At 36.2% G+C, this 21,537-nt stretch overlaps 3 protein-coding genes across 5 annotated transcripts; 2 read left to right on the top strand and 1 right to left on the bottom strand.

The window, feature by feature from the left end:
• Positions 1–9,172: 9,172 nt before the first annotated feature.
• On the top strand, positions 9,173–11,040 carry LOC108369315 (uncharacterized). Its single transcript, XM_017624403.1, has 2 exons — positions 9,173–10,064; positions 10,138–11,040. The coding sequence occupies exons 1-2, from the start codon at positions 9,222–9,224 to the stop codon at positions 10,993–10,995; spliced, it is 1,701 nt and encodes a 566-aa protein (XP_017479892.1). The 5' UTR covers positions 9,173–9,221; the 3' UTR covers positions 10,996–11,040.
• A 6,642-nt stretch (positions 11,041–17,682) lies between these two features.
• Positions 17,683–19,277, top strand: LOC108369316 (putative nuclease HARBI1). Of its 3 annotated transcripts, XM_017624406.1 has the most exons (4): positions 17,683–17,954; positions 17,988–18,469; positions 18,531–18,663; positions 18,724–19,144. In XM_017624406.1, exons 1-4 carry the CDS (start codon positions 17,899–17,901, stop codon positions 18,731–18,733), a joined length of 681 nt encoding a protein of 226 aa, XP_017479895.1. In that variant the 5' UTR covers positions 17,683–17,898; the 3' UTR covers positions 18,734–19,144. The 3 variants fall into 3 exon arrangements, with proteins under 3 accessions (XP_017479895.1, XP_017479896.1, XP_017479894.1); XM_017624407.1 differs by lacking the exons at positions 18,531–18,663; positions 18,724–19,144 and adding an exon at positions 19,211–19,277; XM_017624405.1 differs by having other exon boundaries at positions 17,988–18,663.
• A 1,094-nt stretch (positions 19,278–20,371) lies between these two features.
• LOC108369317 (uncharacterized) lies at positions 20,372–21,270 on the bottom strand. The gene is made up of 2 exons (XM_017624408.1): positions 21,015–21,270; positions 20,372–20,961 (listed from the first exon to the last, which is right to left on the bottom strand). The coding sequence occupies exons 1-2, from the start codon at positions 21,107–21,109 to the stop codon at positions 20,799–20,801; spliced, it is 258 nt and encodes an 85-aa protein (XP_017479897.1). The 5' UTR covers positions 21,110–21,270; the 3' UTR covers positions 20,372–20,798.
• Positions 21,271–21,537: the final 267 nt, after the last annotated feature.

Genomic DNA, 21,537 nt, shown 5'->3' on the forward strand with positions numbered 1-21,537 from the left:
GTTAAAAATCCAGAAATAGTCCTAATTTTATGATGGTTCCTTAATATATTTTAACTACATTGCATTTGAGTATGGAGAGGCAACTATCTGGAAGTATTTTACATAAAAAATTTACTAAGTATTGCCCGGTTTGTAGTTGCAGTTAAAGAAAACACATGAAAAGGCACGATTTTTTTTAAATTCGAAAAAATGTAAATATTTCAAAAACGGTGACACTTTTACCTGAAAATTTTTTGTTTATCAGTGAGCTCACCCCCCCACCTACCTTGCCCTAAAGTTTGGCACGTTACTTCTGGGACACCCTGTATATGTATGTACATGTAAACTCATCACTCACCCATTCATTCCGTTGTCGCTGGTACCATCGGCATCGGGAACGCTGAAGAAGCTGTGGGAGGAAATTTAGGAGCTAGGGATGTATATATACAGTATATTTTGCTTAGCTGCACATCCTTCTTTGCACGAAAAACTTGTGCACGTAACCGAAAAAGGCACTTAAGCGAATTTTCTTTACTACTTCAATGAGGAAGGTATCCGAATCCCTATGAAACCAAATAGTGGCGGAGCACTTACCACGTAGATATTACTACAAGCGAAATTTTTACCGAATGTTATCAATTATCTATATAACTACATAAATTGATAGCCATTTTCGATGCTCTGCGAGATGAGCAAAATAAATAAAAGGTTGTAAAATTAGGTAATTGTAGGGCCAGTGCAGGTAAACGTAATACTTTCATTGGTAATTGATACTAGTCGCACAATTTTTAANTTTAAAGCAGGTATCGCCAATGTGCAGGTATGTTGAATGCATCTATCGGAGCAGTTTCCTTATAAATGTTAAAAATAATGCTTTTGATGCGCATTTTGGGGTAGGTATCTTAAATGTGAACTTAAGCATAGAGGCAGCAAAGCAAAATATACTGTACATATATATTTATATATTAAGGCGTGGATAATGGAACGTTTCAAGTTGGTATCGCGATACAGAGCACTCACTCGTAGTCATGAACAACGAGTAAATCACTGATCAGTACCACGCGGTAGTTCGGATCCATCGCGTATTTTTTTTTTGTTCAGTGCAAATGAAAACTTCGGAAGCCAAACAAAATAAGTTAAGTGAAAAGTGCAATATTAAAAATCATCAACATAGCTAGTGAAATGTGGTAGAATTCATAGTGTGCACTAAAAATTTAATAAAAAAGAAATCCGATTTAGCATACAAATTATGAATTAATTACATATGTACAACTTAAGCTTTCCTTTCCGAGGAAAGCGTTTTTAAAAAATAAAAACGATGCTTTTCTTAATCCGCATCTCGTGGACAATTATCAGAAGTGAAGTCTTTATTTCAATTGACTCTTATTTATAAGCGAACATTTGTTTTCTTAAGAACTAATTTCACAATGATGGATGAAATGCCAATGCGTGAGAAATGCGATATTGTTTTCTTAATCAAAAGTTTACAGAAGGAACCGAAAAGACATTGTTGCACGTTATGCGTTCTGGGCTATTGGAATGCGGTTATGTTTACATTGGCTACAATGCCGCTGTGTGGTCTTTTTGTTTGATCTTCGATCGCAAAGAATTTAATTAAGAATGCAAAAATGCTGCTGTCAGCATTTTGGCCATTTGTTATTTTAGTTCAATATGTGATATTAAATTACAGAGGTTGTTGCTTTATGATTTTAATTAAAAACTGAGTATGGGAATACGCTTTCTGTATTTGAACTTTATTGTTTACAATTTGTATTTAAACCGTTATGTGTGGTCTGCATGTAAGTTAACACATATTTAAGAATGAATACAACTCGATGTACATATAAAGAATGAATTCAGCGGAAAAAAAATATCGAGTAAGAAAAATAAAGGCTAATAAAATACGTTAAACATTCTGCAAGAAATTTCAACCGCGACGTGTGTTAAATTAATTTTGTAAAAAAAAAATTGTGAAAAAAATCGTAAAGTAAGCGTTTAAAATATCCTTAGCAATTATTAATGATATCCCTTGAAAAAAATGCATACATTCATGAGCAAAAAAATGTATTAACGTAAGTAGCCTAGCGCTGAAGATAAGTTTTAACCAGACGCGAAGTGATAAGCGCTCTAAATAAAATTAAATATTTGAAAGAACAAAAAAAAAACTATTTGTAACATATGTATGTATTTATCAAATATCCCTTTACGGTTGGAACGCAAATTACTTCTCAAAATCAAAATTTAAGTAATGGGAATTTAACATACATATTTAAAATATCAGACCCCAAATAACGCAAAAGAAATATAAAAAGAAAACACAGCACCACAGGAACCCTGGAATGCCGTGGAGCTGCTGCTGAATTCGAGTGTTCTCGTCATTGTTCAGCGAGTTGGGGGATGCGACGGTGAGTACCAAACGCAGTAGCGAGTTAAGCTCGGTTCGCACTAGTCGAGTTATCGACCTGTCCTTATGTACACCTGTCAGTGTTTGTACAAGAGCCCATTTACATAAGAGACTGTGGAGGTAATTCCCATAAGCACTCGAATGTTCACGTATGTGTGTGTTTGAATGTGCTTGTACTTTTCATCGAGGTCCTGTTAAGCAGCCTCCCGCGAGCAAGGACCTGAAATCAATTTTCTATGGTTTAGCATAACGCTTATATTCTAAACCAGTAAGCTCCTGGCTCATTTGCCTCCTTTACATATTTCATAATCACTCTGCATTAAAATTGAAAATTATCTTTAGTTATATTTACTTCACTTATGTAAATTCGCATGGTAGTTATGTTTAAAAGTTTTTGTTATTATTATAATTACTATTTTTTAATACGAGTTTGAGCAAATGTAAAGGCAAATGACTAGTTCTTATTTGCCATCGACATGGCGGTCAGCTCATTTCGAATCTAGCGGCTTATTAGCGGGATATGACCAGTCTTGTAGCCGAGTGAGGAGTTTCCCACTGCGGCAAAATTCTCTGTACTTGCTTTTTTATTCTTATATAAAACGGTTTTTATAAACTTATATACTTTACTGCTGACAGTAAACGCATTTAAATACCGCACTCACGTCCTTTTCTGCTGGCTGTGAATTTTATAATAATCTTCTATAAAGCTGACAATCGCGGAAGAGCTCGAGAACTTCAAAGAAAAAAAAACAACTCTTTCGTTTTCACTGCTATCCTAGCGAACCTTTCAGTCTAGTCCCAGATTATTGCATGACCGGTAGGGATGCAAATTTTGAGCAGTAATATCGATGCATCGATGTTTCGATGCATCGGAGAAAAGAACACCGAGGCTAAAATACATCGCCAGAGAAACATCGATATATCGATGGTTTCCGATATTTTGCAATTCGTTAATTTCTAGTTAAATTTAAAGCAATATTGAATACATTAATAATTATGAATGTATTTTCCTGTATTTTATTATCCTTTCTATACCCTTTCTATTACTAGAATCAAAATGCATATAATCGTAATTTCGTTCGGGCCTAAAGAGCCTAGGCCTGATCTTGTTAAAATTCTAAGGGGTGTCTGGTTCTGTTTTAACAGCTAGGTTATTAGCAGGGAACGGATTTTATGGAAATTGCCTTTTTTTATGCTAAAGAGATAGAGTATATTCGATTAAGAATGTCCACGATTTAGCTTTCCCTGATTCGATATATACACATTTGATGTTGCCTTTTTTAAGAGATTTGCCTTTTTTTGCCTTTTTTAAGATATTTGGCTTTTTTTTCCTTTTCTACCTTTAAAAAAGTGATTACAGCATTTACAATTTTTTTACGATTAAAAAATATACACATTGCCCATGCGGCTTATAGAAGCGCAGAGACCTCTTGCCAAATTGGTGTTGGAAAAATTCAAAGCCGTTTTCTCNGGCCTTTTTTAAGATATTTGGCTTTTTTTCCTTTTCTACCTTTAAAAAAGTGATTACAGCATTTACAATTTTTTTACGATTAAAAAATATACACATTGCCCATGCGGCTTATAGAAGCGCAGAGACCTCTTGCCAAATTGGTGTTGGAAAAATTCAAAGCCGTTTTCTCAGCTAACGTAAGCTTGGGGACAATAAGGGGTGTGGATAATATTATGAAGGGCGAGGAAAACGCCCTTATTCCTGATAATATGAACGTTTCAAACGTTCCATATTTAAATTGGGCGCCGCTTGTATCAACTTACGTCGAGCACACATTTAGTATATTCATGGCTTTTCTTCGCGAAAATCGAATGAAAATGCTGCCAGAAAACTTCAAAATGCATCTTGTGGTTCAATGTTACTACAACTATACAGATTAAAGTTTTATGAGTTANGCTGCCAGAAAACTTCAAAATGCATCTTGTGGTTCAATGTTACTACAACTATACAGATTAAAGTTTTATGGGTTAGAAACCCGAAAGGATAAAATGGTCAAAGATTCAAAGTACAAATTTTTCATATCGTCGTTTAAAGTGCAAAACCGCGTACCAACAAAATGCAAAACCGCGTATCAGCAAAATGCAAAACCGCGTATGTGAAGTTGTAGAAATTATTTTCTAGAGCGTAAAAACACGCATATTTCAAAATGGTTCTCTTTTTTATAAAGCAATCGCATTTCTGGCTAGTTTATTTCAGGACGATTGGATAAGGATTGAGCCAAGAACTTGTGTGAGTAAATCCAATTTTTGGCAGCCAATGTCAGTTACGTGATTTTGCAGAATGACGATACGCGGTTTTGTACTTTAAACGTCGATATAATGAAACTAGTTCATAGTTTTTCTCATTTTACTTGTAATATAAACATTTCTAAAATAAATGTATTTTTTGATTGTTCTTCGTATTTTCTGTCTTTTTAGTGCCTTATTTTGCTTTTTTTGCAATACCTATTTAGTGCCTTTTCCTGCCTTTTTCGCTATTTTGTTTTGCCTTTTTTTGCATTTTTTGGAACACCTAGTGCCTTTTCCTGCCTTTTTCGCTATTTTATTTTGCCTTTTCCATCCTATTTCGTTATTTTATTTTGCCTTTTTTATAGGTTTTTAGGTCCTAAAAATCCGTTCCCTGGTTATTAGCATTCAGAATGAATCCAACAATTTTATTGAGCTTGGGGCCGTTTTTTATGAAAACTGTTGTGGAAAAGCAACAATAATTTACAAAGGTAAGAAGTTATAGCTGCTATTTGGGAGATCACCGCATCTAATTATCAGACTTCTCAACACCGGTCACTGAGGAGATGTGGTGATCTCCGAAATAGCAACTATAACTTCTACCTTTAGTAAATTATTGTTGATTTCCAAAAACATTTCTCTTCATTGTCTCAAGTTCAATAAAATTGTTGAATATAAGTGTTATAAGGCCATAAATAACAAAAAAATTCTGAATGAATAATAAATTTAAGATCAGTCAAACATACCGAAAAAAGTCGGAGAGTCTCCTTAAATTCGACGTTTAAAACATCGGGAAAACTTCCATCGATGTATCGTCAATTTCGCGATGTTAGTAAATTGTAAACATCGATGGCAAACATCGAAAATTTAACCGATATTATCGATGTTTTAAAAAACATCGATTCATCGTTTGCATCCCTAACGACCGGCCGCTGCTAGCATCAAACACGCTCCTCCAATCATACCGATTCTCACACACACACTGTCACCTGCCACTCACAAAGGTTGATTTGAATGTTCCAACGCATTCCGGCCAAGTAGTGGTGTCAAACTATCGATAGTCACACCATCGATAGTTTTGATAGTTTTCAGAAAAACTATCAATATTCACGATAGTCTCGAAAAAAACAAAACTATCGATAGTACTATCGATAGCGCTATCGATAGCGCTAAATCAGTTAGGTTGCTTTGTTTTACAGGTCATAGTGAAATAAAAATTATCTTATAAAAGTTATAATCATTCAAAATTAAGTAACTGCTAAGCCAAAGTACTTCTCTTTTTAGAAATTCAAAAACAAACACAAGTTATACAAACAAAACAGGATTTACGATTTTGGGCTAAATGCGTGCATATTTGAATATGACGTCGGCATCACACTAAAAAACAAAATTTTTAATTCAAATTAAAAAATTCAGGTATTACCAACAATAGTTCGATAGTCTTACTAAACTATCGATATTTTTGATAGTATAAGAAAAAACTATCAATGAGTATTGGTGGTCTAAAAAAATTGCCATCGATAGTTTGACAACTCTACGGCCAAGTATTGAGTTTCTGTGGCAGGTGCCGTTTGTTTAAATACATTTGGCTGCCTACGAACACCCACACACGTACGCACACAGGGAAACGCTGTCTTTACATGGCTCGCACCCGCCGTTGGTGCCTGTATCATGGAGCGTGTGCGTGACATTTCCGAAACCTTTTCTCGTTTTCTGGAAAACGTCAGTGAATGGTCAGAGTTGTTAAATGTGATATTGATGATCACTCCAGGCTCGACCGCAGAGTTCAAACGCCCAAACGGTTAAACGGTGAACGGTTAAAATAGTTGGTTCAGAAGAAAGTCTACCTGATGTACTTCCCCTGTATCTACCTGATTTTGAAGTGCCCTTGTCACACTCGAGTAAAACTTCTATTACTAGTTAAAATTCCTAACCCAGCACATGATTCAATAATACAAGGTTCGATAAACTGACAGTTGTCTCTCTCGCACCGCTCCCTTAGCAGAGGCACCGTGTTGCTTCTTTGCAAATTTACATGGAAACAGTGTAGCTTTGGTGTGAAATAAAGTACAAGCTTTGGTGCAATATGTCTATTTGTATATGCATATGAAGCATATTAACTGATGAAAACATAAACTGTTTTTAAATTGGATGTTTACATCAATCTCATAGTAGTCTTATTTTAATTTTGAGTCATTTTGCAATTTTTATACAGCTAAATAGCACATAAATTACGTAATTCACGTAGATATATCAATATTACGCTCAACATTTCGTTTAAAATGCCAGATTTCCTGCAAATACATTAGAATTTACAAAAGGAATTTCACTACTAATTGCCTACTCTGCGTACTTTTCTAGTACCATTTTCGCACCAAGAGATTTCATTCTTCCCCTTTCTCCGTCCTTCGTAAATGCAACCTTCTGTCAAACCGCAGCTGTCAATAATTATCTAACCTTGTATTATTGAATCATGAAGCCAGTATGCGCTACCTCTTCGCTATTCTCAGTATTATCCATTCACTAATTACTCTTTCCCAAGCTCAATGTGGCCTCGCTCCAGAAGGCTATGGGTGCTTTCACACAGAAAGCCGAGTATCGCCGAGCGAAGCAAGGCAGAACAAAGCGAAGCCGCTGGTGTTCACACTGAACGAAGCGAAGCGGAGCTTTTTTCATGGACTCGGCTGCAAAGATACCACGAATTTTCCCGTCAATGAAAAGCGGCAAAAATATGTGCCCAATTTTATTCAAAAGATTAGTTGTAAAATTCGTTTTTATTTGAATATTTATATATCTTGTTTGAAGAAGCGTCATGAAGCTGAAAAATTAAATAGAAAATTCAAAATCCAAAACTGCTTTGCTTTCCGCTCCAAAACGTTTCTGAAAAAGCTTGCTGTATGAACACCTTCATTTAGCTACAGCAATTTGAAAACCTCACTCCGTTCGGAGCGGCTTCGCTCCGCTCGGCTCTGCGTTCTGTGTGAACGTGCCCTAACCTAAGTCGGAGTTAGATTCAAAACTTATCTTCTATGAATATATGTACATTAGGCCGGGTCGATTTGTGGGGAGGCAAAAAAATCGCCCATTGCTCTGTGAAAATCATATTCTAGGGATCAAAATAAGAAACTTTGCCGAAGGAACCATACCTCTAAAACGAATTCTGATGTCCCCCAATTTGGGTCGAACTTTTGGGTAGGGGCAAATTTTGAAAAATCCCACTTTGACCCATTTAGAGTGCTCCAATCGAGTCCAAATGTATGACCGACCCCCACTAACTTTGGAGGCCCGACCCACCGATGCCAGTGGCACACCCCCTGGAACCCCCCTGGGGGTTCACCATACAAACATTTCAAAAAATCGCCGGTTTTGCACTTTACATGAAAAAATCAGCGAAATGCCTATGTTTTTTCTTTTTGGAGTTTATTTTTCTCTTTAGAAATTTATTTAGTCAGAACATATGTAAATGAAAAAATGAATTTAACTTAGTAATAGAAAAGAAATTAAAAAAAATTATTAGAAATTAGCGTTTTTACAACCCTTTTAAAACCAAGGCATCACTGTGATGCATTTGCATGTCGTAAACATAGTTGTGTGGGTTTTTTATTCAACCGTTTTAAAAAATGAAGGTATCACTGTGACACAATTGCAAATCGGAAAATTGCTTGTGTGCGTTTTTTAAGACACAGCTGCATGTCGTAAACTTACTTGTGTAGTTTTTTTATAGCACCTACTTAAGAAATGAAGGTTGTTTTTACAACCCTTTTTGTGGGTATTTTAAGGCACCTTCTTAAGAAATGCGCGTTTTTTGCAACCATTTTAACAATTAAGGTATCACTGGAATGCACCGCAACCCTTTTAAACAATGAAGGTATCACTGTGACACAATTGCAGATCGTAAAATTGCTTGTGTTGTTTTTTTTTAAGCCACCACAAGACACAGCAGGTAGAATTGAAATTACCATTTCATTCTTATTACCTCGTCTCGTAGACCATATATAACGCAACAGTTTTTGTGAATGCATTAAGTCGTTGTGAAGAACTCAAAGTGTGAAGTGCTAATTTCAGATAAAAAAATATTTCAAAAAAAATAATAAGTGAAGTGACCATTCCAAATCAAAAAGTTTACAATGAATCCACCATCCTCTACACCGCAAGATGAAGCAACTACATCAACAACTATCGAAAACCCAATGAGTCATATACCCAAGCATGATGTTACTGTTTTTGGTGTGTCTACTGATTTAACTGATCTTAATTTACCAACCCATCTGGATATCTTGAGATATTATTTTTACTTAAGCGAACGTGCTAAAACAGAACAAAAAAAGTTTTCCCATAAATCATTCACTATTCAAGTACAAGATAAGTTGATTGGAATTTGGGAAAAACTTGGTATGGAAATAATGCTGAAAAAAGTGTATTTAATAAATTGAATAAATTGCTTGACAAGTATCAAGAGCAAATCAAGAGAAGAAACAACACCCAACAATTTACAGAGTATGTAAAATCTCTGGAAACAATTTTTTACATTGGAACATGTAAATGCGATTTGAAGGCAGCTCCATGTGCATGCGGCTGGGTTCCCGAACGCCTCAAAGAGTTCATGCACGATCAACATAATCAGAGAAGACTAACAATGGATGCATTTGTGATGGAAACTGAAGAGCAAGGAGCAACGTCTATGTCATCAATGCCAACATACCAAGATCCCGATGATTCAACATACGCACCGCCACCGGTTCAAGAAGATATGGATAGAAGCACAAGTTCACAATACACAGAGAGATACGATTGTTTTAACTTTGCCTTGGTATGTGACAGATTTGGTGTGCCTGACAGAGTAGCATCAGCATTGGGAACCGCTCTTTTGCAAGATTTTAAAATTAAAGATAAGCATGGGAAACCTCTCATCATGGATAAATCGAAAGTTCGCAGAGAAAAAGAGAAATGCAGACAAGAAGTGCTTCGCAAACGGTTAGATGATACCAATTTGTTAGCGTTTTCATTCGATGGCAGAAAAGATGATACTTTAACGATAGATAAAATTGATGAGAAGTATCATACTAGGATGGTAAAAGAACCTCATCTTGTTATTTTGAGAGAACCCAATTCTGAATTGATTGGTTACGTAAGACTGGAACATGAAACCGCTGAATACAAAACAACCAAATTAAATGGTTTTTTCAACGATAAAAATATATCACTGGATGCATTAATTGGAATATGCACTGACGGTGAGCCAACAAACACTGGCCCACACGGTGGAATTATACGACGATTCGAATTGCTGTTAAAAAGACCATTGCATTGGTTCGTTTGCCTTCTACACTTCAACGAACTTCCGTTTCGGCATTTGTTTGAAGCTTTGGATAAATCAACCAGCACTGGACCAAGATCGGCAACCGGAAAACTGAGCCGTCAAATCGAAACTTGTGAAACTCTTCCGGTAAGTTATTGCTATCACTCATTTATTATAATTGTCAACCATTTTTAATTATTTTATTATTATATATTTTCAGGTGGTGGACGGCTTCCAGAAAATTGAGTTGCAAAATATGCCCCCTGCTCCTGAAAAAATTGAATTTTCCACCGATTCGAAGTACTTATACGACATGGCCCATGCAATTTCTAGCGGCGTGGTTCCGGTGGATCTGGCTAACATCAAACCAGGGAAAATTGTACATTCTCGGTGGCTCACCAAGGCCGCTAGATTATTGCGATTATATGTGACAACGGAAAATCCAGATGCAAATTTAAGAATTCTGGTTGAATTTATAATTAAATGTTATGTGCCAATGTACTTCAATATCAAGTATTACAGCTCTGTCGTGTACGGCAGTGCATTATTTTTCAAGTTCATTGGTTGGTCACGATTTCTAGAACCTCGTTTACGCAAAATTGTCAATCAAGTAATTAAAGATAATTCATATTATGCGCATTCGGAAAATATCTTGTTATCAATGTTGTTTGATGATAGCAAAGAAAAGCGCGACTGTGCCATCAAGAAAATTCTACGCTATCGAACCGATGTTGACGAGCCAATGGAACTTAGAGTTTATAAAAAACCAGATATAAACTTTAATTGCACAAGTTATACGGAAATGATCAATTTGAATGATATAAATATCGTATTTGAACCACCATTCACGCGAAGCATTCCGTACGATACATTGAAAGAATATTTAAATCAAGATGATCCACCGTTTAATGATCCAAAAATTCCATCACACATACAAGGAACGGAACGACATGTTCAATTGCTAGCTAGCGTTTCCAAACGGGTTATACCGGAAAATGTAGAGGCTGTTATGGCGACGACATTAGAGAGCCGTGCGAAATTGCCCAGACTTGAAAGTAAAAAAGACTTCAAACAATAATTTTTTTTAGTTTCTTTTCTATAACTCACTTAAATTAATTTTTTCATTTACATATGTTCTGACTAAATAAATTTCTTAAGAGAAAAAATAGAAAATATTATAAATAAATAATAAATATTATTATAAATAAATAAATAAAAATAAAGAAAAAACATAGCCATTTAGCTGATTTTTTCATGTAAAGGCCAAAAATGGTGATTTTTTGAAATGATTGTATGGGGAACCCCCCAGGGGAGTTCCAGGGGGTGTGCCACTGGCATGGGTGGATCGGCCGTCCAAAGTTAGTGGGGGTCGGTCATACATTTGGACTCGATTGGAGCACTCTAAATGGGTCAAAGTGGGATTTTTCAAAATTTGCCCCTACCCAAAAGTTCGACCCAAATTGGGGGACATCAGAATTCGTTTTAGAGGTATGGTTCCTTCGGCAAAGTTTCTTATTTTGATCCCTAGAATACGATTTTCACAGAGCAATGAGCGATTTTTAAATCGACCCGCCCTAATGTACATATATATATTTTTCTTATAAAATTCAATATTTCAAACAAAACTCATTCAAAAATAACAATCCAAAAACCAAAGAGAAAAATGCTAAACGAAAAAATCCAGTAATAACAATTCAAGGACTTAAATAGTGAATTCAAGTGTTTTAGAACAACTTATACTAGCCAAACTCTTCAATTCTCTCTTTATCCTCAGTATTCATTTTTTTCTATTCAGTTCCTTCTCGGATGCTAAAGGCGTAAGACTAAGAGATGATAATGCCAATAATTTGTTTTAACAAGAAAATAAATTCCAAATGGAAAAATCTCCCATATATCTACATATGTATGTATATTTCATGAAATATTCAGGAAAAGCAAGATAGGTATATTTAGGAATGTGTGTCTGTAGATAACCGGCGGTTTCCTAACACGCCAGGGTAACGATAAAGTGTACGTGGTCTTCTTTTTTTCTATAGGATTAGAAAATTTGAAAATTGCTTCTCAAACTTCATATTTAATGATTGTTGTTAGTATGTGTTTTCGGGGTGCCCTAAGGTGGTGTCCTTCAAGGGTGCTTATTATCCGCTACTCCTCCTATTTCGCTCTGACGTTACACTTCAGCGAGTCTAGCCTGAGCCATGGTCGCTGGAAGCGCGTTTAGCTAAGATTAGAAACTACCCCGCACCCCTTGAAATCACTCCGCCTACCTCACGTATGCCCGTTGCAGAAACATTCATATGGTGGCTGGTCGAGGTGACTTCGACCTCTTAAAGCTCTAACTATTTTAAGTTGAACTATACGATCTTCTATTGGAATATCACTCCAAGCAGTTCTGGAAACCACACCAGGTACTCTCATTAAAACGTACGTATCCCCCCGTCAATTGCTTATCAATTTCACCACAGGTTAGTACCGAAGTGAAGTTGTACCGCAATTAATTCCCTAACTGTCCGAAGATGGAAAATGAAGCAGTGAAGGTTGAGTAGGAAGTATACCAGTAGAGTAGTTACAAGAATAGTGTTACGTTGACATGGCAATATAAGAAGGTGAAAAGTGAAAGGTTGGAGCAATACTGAAATCGTCGGGCTATTTTTCTTTAAGCAGAAAGTGAGGTCGTGAACTCCCGCGTAGAACTCTTTAAACGTTTCCTGCGGTCCTTTTTTTCATTCCAAAATTTCTCTTATTATTTCATATTCAGATTCTGCTGTCTTAAATTGCGCCAATAACTCTGCTTTAAGTTCAAAGTAACCAAAGTTTTTGTCATCCGCGAGGTCCTCTAAACTTTGTCAGTACCATTTTAATGCGTTTCCGGTAACCAAGCAATGAATAACCCTTAGAATAGATGGCTAAATAGTCCCTCCTGGGTGGTATGGGGGGTTACCCTTGTGGCAAATATGGTGTAGTAGGGCTGCAGTTTCCGCACGTTTGACGAACCCAGGACACGACATGACCACTAGACGTACGAACTTTTGTCAGTTTAGGGAACTTCACTCTAGTGTACGGGCCACAGTGAAGTTCAAGGCTGTCTATGACATGTAGGCAGACGGGGTGGGACTGCTCCAACTGTCCGGACATTTTCTCCAGCTATCTCTTATCTCTTTGGTTTCCATTCATAACAGGCATGAATCACTAAGTTTTGTTTGTTTGTGTAGTAGGAAATGGTGGCAAACACCACGACCCATCCGATGAGCTTTGTTATGGCCTCCAGCATGCCTTGCCTGTCCTGGCCACATCAACTGCCTTACACAACAACACCCATTTACTGTGAAAGAAATTCCCATCTGCTAGCAACATGAACACATTTATCCTGCTTCAAAAATCTCAGTATCCGTCAAAAAGTTGTTTATGGAAACTACCTCCTTTTTTATTACCTTCCTTTTATTAACTCGGGATGTAACTGTGTAATATTGATGCGCCTAAAATATGCAGCGATTTCTAGTCTCAAGTTACATACCTGATGACAGTACGAATGGCAACTATAATAGGGAGGTTCTAGTTTTTTAAACTATAATTTTTTTAATTTATCATGACTAGTATGTAAGAAGTAGAATAAATATGTATTATCTATATACATATATAAAAATATTGTGTTCGTATGTCACGGTCGTCAACACTCGAGAACGGCTGAACCGATTTCGACAATTTTTTTTTGTATTGTTCGAATGATATCGCAAAAAATTGGAGGGTTGCCACCTGTTTGAAATATTTTAAACCTAATTATGTTGATAAAATAAATGAATTATTACAATATGGGTATCAAATTAAAGAGGTTTAAGAAAGATAACTGTTGGAAATATTTCTGATGAGGGTTGCCACCTATTTGAAAATTTTAACTCAGTCAAATTGATCAAATAAATGAAATGTTGCAATGTGGCTACAAAATTAAGTAGTTTTAAGAAAGATAACTGCTGGAAATGCCTTTGAGAAGGGTTGCCACCTATTTGAAAATTTTAACTCAGTTAAATTGATAAAGCAAACAAAAAAAATTGCCATGTGGGTGTAAACTAAAGAGTTTTAAGAAGGTTTACAGCCGAAAATATGTTTGAAGGGGGTTGCCACCTGTTTGAAAATTTAACTAAATTTAATTCATAAAATAAATGACATACTACAATATAGGTCTCAAATTAAAGGAGTTTGAGAAAGGTGGTTGTCGGAAATATTTTGGAGGAGGGCTGAAAATCTTAACTCAATTAAATTGATAAAATAAATGAAATATTGCCATGTGGTTATCAAACTAAAGAGTTTTAAGAAGGCTTACAGCCGTAACTATGTTTGAGGAGGGTTACCACCTGTTTGAAGATCTAACTAAGTTTAATTTATAAAATAAATCACATTACAATATAGGTATCAAATTAAAGAGGCTTAAGAAAGTTGAGGTAAAGGTACAACTTAAAGACGTTTAAAAAACATGACTGTTCGAAATATTTTTAAGGAGAGTTGCCACCTATTTGGATAATTTGAACTCAGTTAAATTAATTAAACAAATAAAATATTGCAATATGGGTATCAAACTAAAGAGCTTTAAGAAGACTTACGGTCAAAAATATGTTTGAATAGGTTTGTCACCTGTTTGAAAATAAAACTCCATTAAATTGATAAAATAAATTAAATGTTACAATATGAGTACCAAACGAAAAGTATTTAAGGAATCTTGATTTGGAAATACTCTCAATAGAATTATGCAATATATAAAAGTAAACTGAAAATATTTGAATTAAATTAAATATTACATAACTGATTCGAAACGGAAAGCGTTTGGGAAAGCTTTACAAGAGAAATTTTTTGTTAATGTTTTCACTTGTCCAAATCCGGATAGTTAAAATGAAGAGAGAGTTTACAACATCTTATCAAACGAAGTGATCATATTATCAACGAAGATTTGGTATACAAATTACGCACAGAAAAAAATTAATAAATAACAACTGATACAAATGAAAAAATTATAAACAGCGTAACGAAAACATAAAAATATCCCATGAAATGAAATAATGAAAACTTAAAATTTTTATCACCATTCCCTTACATTAACACAGTTAACAGTTAAATTTTAGGGCATTTACGATCGCATGATACAAGTGTTAACATAATAAGAGCTGCGTGTAATATCTGGCGTGTGCCGATGACATCGACATCATCGGTAACAAAAACTTCGAAGTCTGTTCTGCCTTTTCCAAGTTGGATAACGAACGACAACAACATCAAATAAACAGTCAGGGCATTCGCACCTTGGCACCCACGTCACTGTAGCCAGTTGTAATTTCGAGAAAGTAAAGAATTTCGTTTACTTGGGAACCTGCATTAACACCGATAATAATGTCAGCATATAAATCCAACTCAGAATTACTCTTGCCAAAAAGTGCAACTTTGGACCGAGTAGGCAATTCGGGAGTAAAGTTCTCTCTCGACGTACAAAAACCACACTCTATAAGTCACTCATCATTCCCGAGCGGGTTTATGGCGCAGAAGCATGGACAATGACAACATCCGATGAGACGGCTCTTGGGGTGTTTGAGAGAAAGATTTTGCGGAAGATTTACGGTCCTTTACGCGTTGGCGACGGCGAGTACCGCAGACGATGGAACGATGAGCTGTATGAGCTTTACAACGATATGGACATAGTGCAGCGAATTAAAATACAGCGGCTCCGCTGGCTTGGTCATGTCGTTCGAATGGACACCGACGCTCCAGCTCTGAAANGAGCTGTATGAGGTTTACAACGATATGGACATAGTGCAGCGAATTAAAATACAGCGGCACCGTTGGCTCGGACATGCCATTCGAATGGGAACCGACGTTCCAGGTCTGAAAGTATTCAACTCGCAATCCGCTGGTCGTACCAGAAAAAGAGGTGGCCACCACTGCAATGGACAGACCAAGTGGAGAAGGATTTGGCTTCACGTGGCATTTCCTATTGGCGTCAGTTGCCACAGAGATAAACGACTGACGTTCTTTGTCGAGCTCGGCCAAATGGCTTAGGCGGTTCCAGCGTCAAATAAGAAGGAGAAAATGATATCTGGGGACCTTATTCTTGGATACGCCTGGAGGAACTAGGAAAACATTCCTTATCAGATTGATTCGGGGGACGGTTCGTTCAAAAAATTACATAAGCTTAGCTAGGGCTCCGCCTGGAATTTCTGCGACATTGTTATTAGGTGAAATAATTGCTAATTCAGCAATCATACGTGCAATATTTCCAGAAGATCCGGTATGGAAAAAGTATTACGAAAATTTAAACTCATTGTTTGGGATGAGTGTACAATTTCACACAAAAAATTGCTTGAGGTTTTTGATCGATTGTCGCGAGATTTGCATGGAATGCGTTGAACCATTCGGGAATGCATTGATGTTGCTCTCAGGAGATTTAACGCAAACATTGCCTGTAATTTCTCGATTAACACTAGCGGGCGAGATAAATGCTTGCCTGAAATAGTCTACATTGTGGCAAAGGTGAAGAATTCCCATGATTCCGACCGATACAAAATTTCAATTTAAAAGATTGCAATTCCCAATTCGATTGGCATTCGGAATCGCAATCAATAATGCCCAAGGTCAACCTTTGGAAAAGTGTTGCATGTTCCCGTGTCGGCAAACCAGATATCCTTGATATCTATGCAGAGAATGGCAAAACGACAAATATTGTGTGCACACAAGTACTTATGTATTACAAAATCAAACTTATATGCGACGTATGCTTTGTTTCGTTAATCATTTATCATCTATGAACAGGAATATGCCACAGCAAAGCGTGGCAGGGTACAGCTAGTAGTAAATAAGAAATTATAGAATTAAATAAGTTTAAATTTGTATAAATAAGGAATGGCATAATTAATAAAGAGGAATATTAGATAAGGGCTCGACTGCGCCACAATACATTCTTGTCGTTTATTACACCATTCGCAACTTCTGTTGACTAGCTCTTGCCAGAAGTGATTTTCATTCACAGCGAAATATCATACGAGTAGGAAAATCACCAATCACTGATATTGTGGCCTAGCAGTAGCAGTCACTATAAGCGATTTTAAAGTCACAGTGATAAAATCACCGGTAGTGAAATATCGCTCATCACTATCTGGGTCGACTTTTACATCTTTCTATACCAAAATGACCATCATGAACATATTCAAGATTTTTTTGTAGCAACTGTTTGGGAACAAAAATTTATCCGTTCTTATAAACCAAGCCATTTATTTCGTGAAAATCATGTCGGAAATTCCAAAATTGCCTAACATCCTTAGGTACCTGCTTGATATGCTCGGGCCATCCCTCTTTAATAAATTTTTTGATAGTTTTTATTTGAGGGTCATGATTGGATTTGGATTTAATGAGGTTTAGAAGTGAATCGGATATTGCTGAACTACACTCAAACATACCCACGTGTATTTGAATGTGTTTATCAATTATGTCTTCTTCTTCACGATTTAAGGGTGCCCTCGACAAAGCGTCGGCAACTGCTAACTCTTTGCCAGGCCTATAACCAACATTTAAATTATAAGTCTGAAGAGATAGAAGCATTATCTGCAAACGCGGGGACTAACCTGAGCGACTCTTTAAACACCGGAATATACCAATTTGTGAAATTGTGAAACTGCAAATACAATAGCATATAAGTAGTTCTTTCTCTATTTGTGTGTAGTTTTGATGAGTTTCAGGAAGGGGTTTTTGACCACAACGCAATTGGTTTATTTTCCTGAATCAAAACAGGGGGTCAATTCTCGTTCTGTGATAAGATGAAGTGAAAAAAAAGTTTTCATTTTCGTTTTCACAACTACTTTTCACTCTGCCTTTTCACAGACACTTATTTTGCGATTCTGGTTTGTGCTGTGAAAATCGTGTTCATTACCACTATAGTCGTGAAACTTTTGCAACTGTGCTATTGAATTTTCGAAGTAAATGTCAAAGTTGAGGAAAACGTAAACAAAACATGTCGGGAATAATTATTTTATTAGAATTATCGCAAAGAATTCGAGACGAGCAAAGGTAATAAAGGTGTAAATTTTTTAAATATTTCAGAGATAATTTGAGAGTGCTCCGGCGCAGACTTCGCGACGACCAAAATCCCTTTGAGATTACAACAGACGAGCATTTCATTGATTTATATCGGTTCCCTAAAGCTTTGTGCCTGGAATTAATTAATGAATTAATGCCATTTATGCCGAACTCGCAACGGAGACATGCTGTTCCGAGTCATGTAATTATTTTAAGCGCCCTGCGTTTTTTTGCCACTGGTAGCTTTCAAAGAAGTGTGGGGCAAGACAGTTTATCTGCTTTATCCCAAACATCAGTTAGCAGATGTGTGCAAGTGGTGGCAACTGCACTTAATAACATAGCCCACAGACATATAAAGTTCCCAAAACGCGAAGACTTCCCGGCGCTCAAAATAAAATTCATGGAAAAATACCAATTTCCTGGAATAATCGGACTCATAGACGGAACGCACATCAAAATATCAGCCCCGAAGAAAGAAATTGAGCATGTTTACTATTGCCGAAAGGGTGGGCACTCCAAGAACGTTATGATAATATGTGATGCTGATTATATCGTTTTGTCTGCTAGCGCTCGGTTCGGAGGTACTGCTCATGACTCATATGTATGGCGTCGCTCTCGAGCTTGCAGAGCTCTGGAGGAGCTTTATGAGGCGGGTGAGCGCGATTTTTGGCTTCTGGGTGATAGTGGCTACCCACTACAGGTACAATTTATATTATTTTTCTTTGTTAAAGATCTAATGCTAATATAAATTTTAAATTAGCCTTGGCTGATGACACCAATTAGTGCGACATCATGTACCGCAGAAGAGCGCTACAATATAGCACACAAGTCAACTCGAGCTCTTGTAGAAAGATGCATTGGCTTACTAAAAAGCAGATTTCGCTGTCTGTCGAAGGAATGAGCCCTTTTCTACAGTCCACCAAAAGCAGGCCTCATAATCAACGCTTGCCTGGTTTTACACAACTACTTGATTCGGGCTAGAGTGCCGTTCGATGAAATTTATTTGGAAGACTCTGATGAACCTGAAGAATGTGGTGGCCCTTCTTCAGCTATTTCAACACATAATATATTATCCATTGCGAAAAGACAACGATTGCAAATTGTTCAAAATGCTTTTACTAATAACATTCAAAATTAGATTGAAAATAATTCAACTTTTTATTTTACATTCGTATTTTTACTTATTTACATATATTAATAAATATGCATATGTATATCATATTTCAAATGTTAAATTCTTTTTAAAGGCAGTTTTTATCACAAAAAGTTTTGTTCATAAATTCATTGCAATGAGGACCTCATATTTTCTTAAAGACTAAAAAATAACAAAAAAAATCGAATTCTTTCTTATTCGATATCTCATATTAGGCTCCAGAAAAAATATAAAAATACACACATAGATTGCTATATTTCCAAGATAAGTATTTTTAAATGCAGTTTTTATCACAAGTAAGTTTTGTACATAAATTCATTAAACAGAGAAATTCATATATTTTTAAAAGCTAAAAAAAAATCATATTTTCATAGACTCTAGAAAAATTAAAAATAGAATCGACTCCATATTTTCCTAAACTCTAAAAAAGTTTAAAAGTAAAAACGACTTCATGTTTTCTTAAATTCTAAATATTAAAAGTAAAACCGACTTCATATTTTCTTAAACTCTAAAAATACTAAGAATAAAAAGGACTTCAAGTTTTCTTAGGCATTAGGAAAAGGTATAATAAAAATTGTCTAATACTTATGGACAAGGCTGTTTCTAAAATTAAAACATTCTCACGGCCGCCTCAAAATTTCAATTAAATGTTGTAGTTTTTCTACAATACATTCTTTCATTTGCGTGCCCACTATTATTGCCTCTGTCTGCTCCTTCACCGCTTGGATCTGTTCGCGTTTTAAATTATTGGCGATCTCCATTTCCCTTACCTTGATTTCCTCTAGCCTAAACAATTTTTCTAACTGAGGGTTTTCTGCTTGCGCCTTTCTTTTTCGCCCTCTCGAACGGGCTGCTGCTGTGCTGCCTCTTATTGCTGCAGCAGTTGAGGTGCTCGCCGCCATCATTGGACACGTAGTTGCATCTTCCAATGTGGTTGCGGCTGCAGTACCATCTAAGTCGCATTCTGCCACAACAACTTCGAATGTCTCCTCCACAATGTCAGCGAGATTGTGAGAAGCTTCTGCCATGTCGAGTGCTTCAAAGCCCACTTCGCCCGTTTCATCACCATCGACTGCCTGCACAGTTGTAATCTTAATTATGCGCTCTTCCAGCGGTGACAGTGCTTTGGCCCGGCTCAAACCGTTTATACCACTTCTCTGCTCTGCCTGCCTTATCGCACTATATTTTGTGCGAGTATGAAGTCTGTTTGTAGGTATTAAAACAAAAGATTAAAAAAATAATCACATCATTGTCGAAGACATGGATGATGATGAATAATTAGCTAACCTTTATCTTATAAATATATTTGAAATGTAATAGAATTACTTATAATGAATTTACATGAAGAATTAGTCACCCTTTACTTTATATACATATTTGAAATGTAATAGAATTACTTAATTCGAAACTGAACATACTCACTATCCTTATATATATATATATGTTTAAAATTGTACTAGAATTCCTTTTGAACGTACTGAATTGTCAAATATGTACTTTTTCCGAATGTGAGCTCTCGGCACCCGTACACCGGTATGGGGGCACTCGCAATCGAATCGTCGACTAGACCAGTTTATTAAATTCAATTTAACCTACAGTCCACTATATTTTCCCATTTTTGAATAAACTCGGAATAATTTGTATTACCCTAAAATTTGCTTTACTTATTCAATTAAATATACTCAAACACACCCTTTTACGTTGCTAAAGAGCAACATATGGTCCTTCGACCAATACTTCTTCCATTTTGCACCATCCTTTTGAGTTCCGCCAAGAGCATTGAGGCTCACCGCTAGTTCTTTCCACTTTTCTTCGCGAAATTTGGCACCATCTGCCGTCACAAATCTATAATTATAAATAATTGGTATTCGTTTGTTTATGTTAAAAAGGCTTCATACTTATCGTTTGCAATGTCTACATTGTCTTCTAGATAATTTATTAAAAACTCTTTTTGGTTTTCGCTGGCGCGCTTTCCTCTTGGTATCTTCTCCATCTTGTTTTCACGTATAAATAGGCTGTGTAAAATTTTTTTACATATGATAAGTTTTTGACAGTTGGTTGCACTGTTTCACAGAACGAGAATCGTCAGGGTTGTGAAAAAGTGAAAAGTTTCGTTTCGTTCCACTTTTTTTTTTCATGTGAAAACACTTTGACGTTTCTTTTCATTTTTTCACTGAAAGCGAATCGGAAGTGCAATGAAAACGCGAAAAAAGTTTTCATTTCACCGTTTCACAGAACGAGAATTGACCCCCAGCTCCTACGGCAAATTGTGACGAATCACACGATATTATGATATCTTTTTTAGGATCAAAAATGCTAAACACGACGGACTTACGACTGACATTTTTAGGCCTTGAAACGCTTTCTCATAGGTGTCGTTTCATTCGAATAACACATTCTTTTTTACTGTTGTAATGGCAT

The sequence above is a fragment of the Rhagoletis zephyria genome, unplaced genomic scaffold (genome assembly GCF_001687245.7).
Source record: "Rhagoletis zephyria isolate East Lansing unplaced genomic scaffold, Rhagoletis_zephyria_1.1 Rzeph_scaffold_03609, whole genome shotgun sequence".
NCBI classification, from domain to species: Eukaryota; Metazoa; Arthropoda; class Insecta; order Diptera; family Tephritidae; genus Rhagoletis; species Rhagoletis zephyria.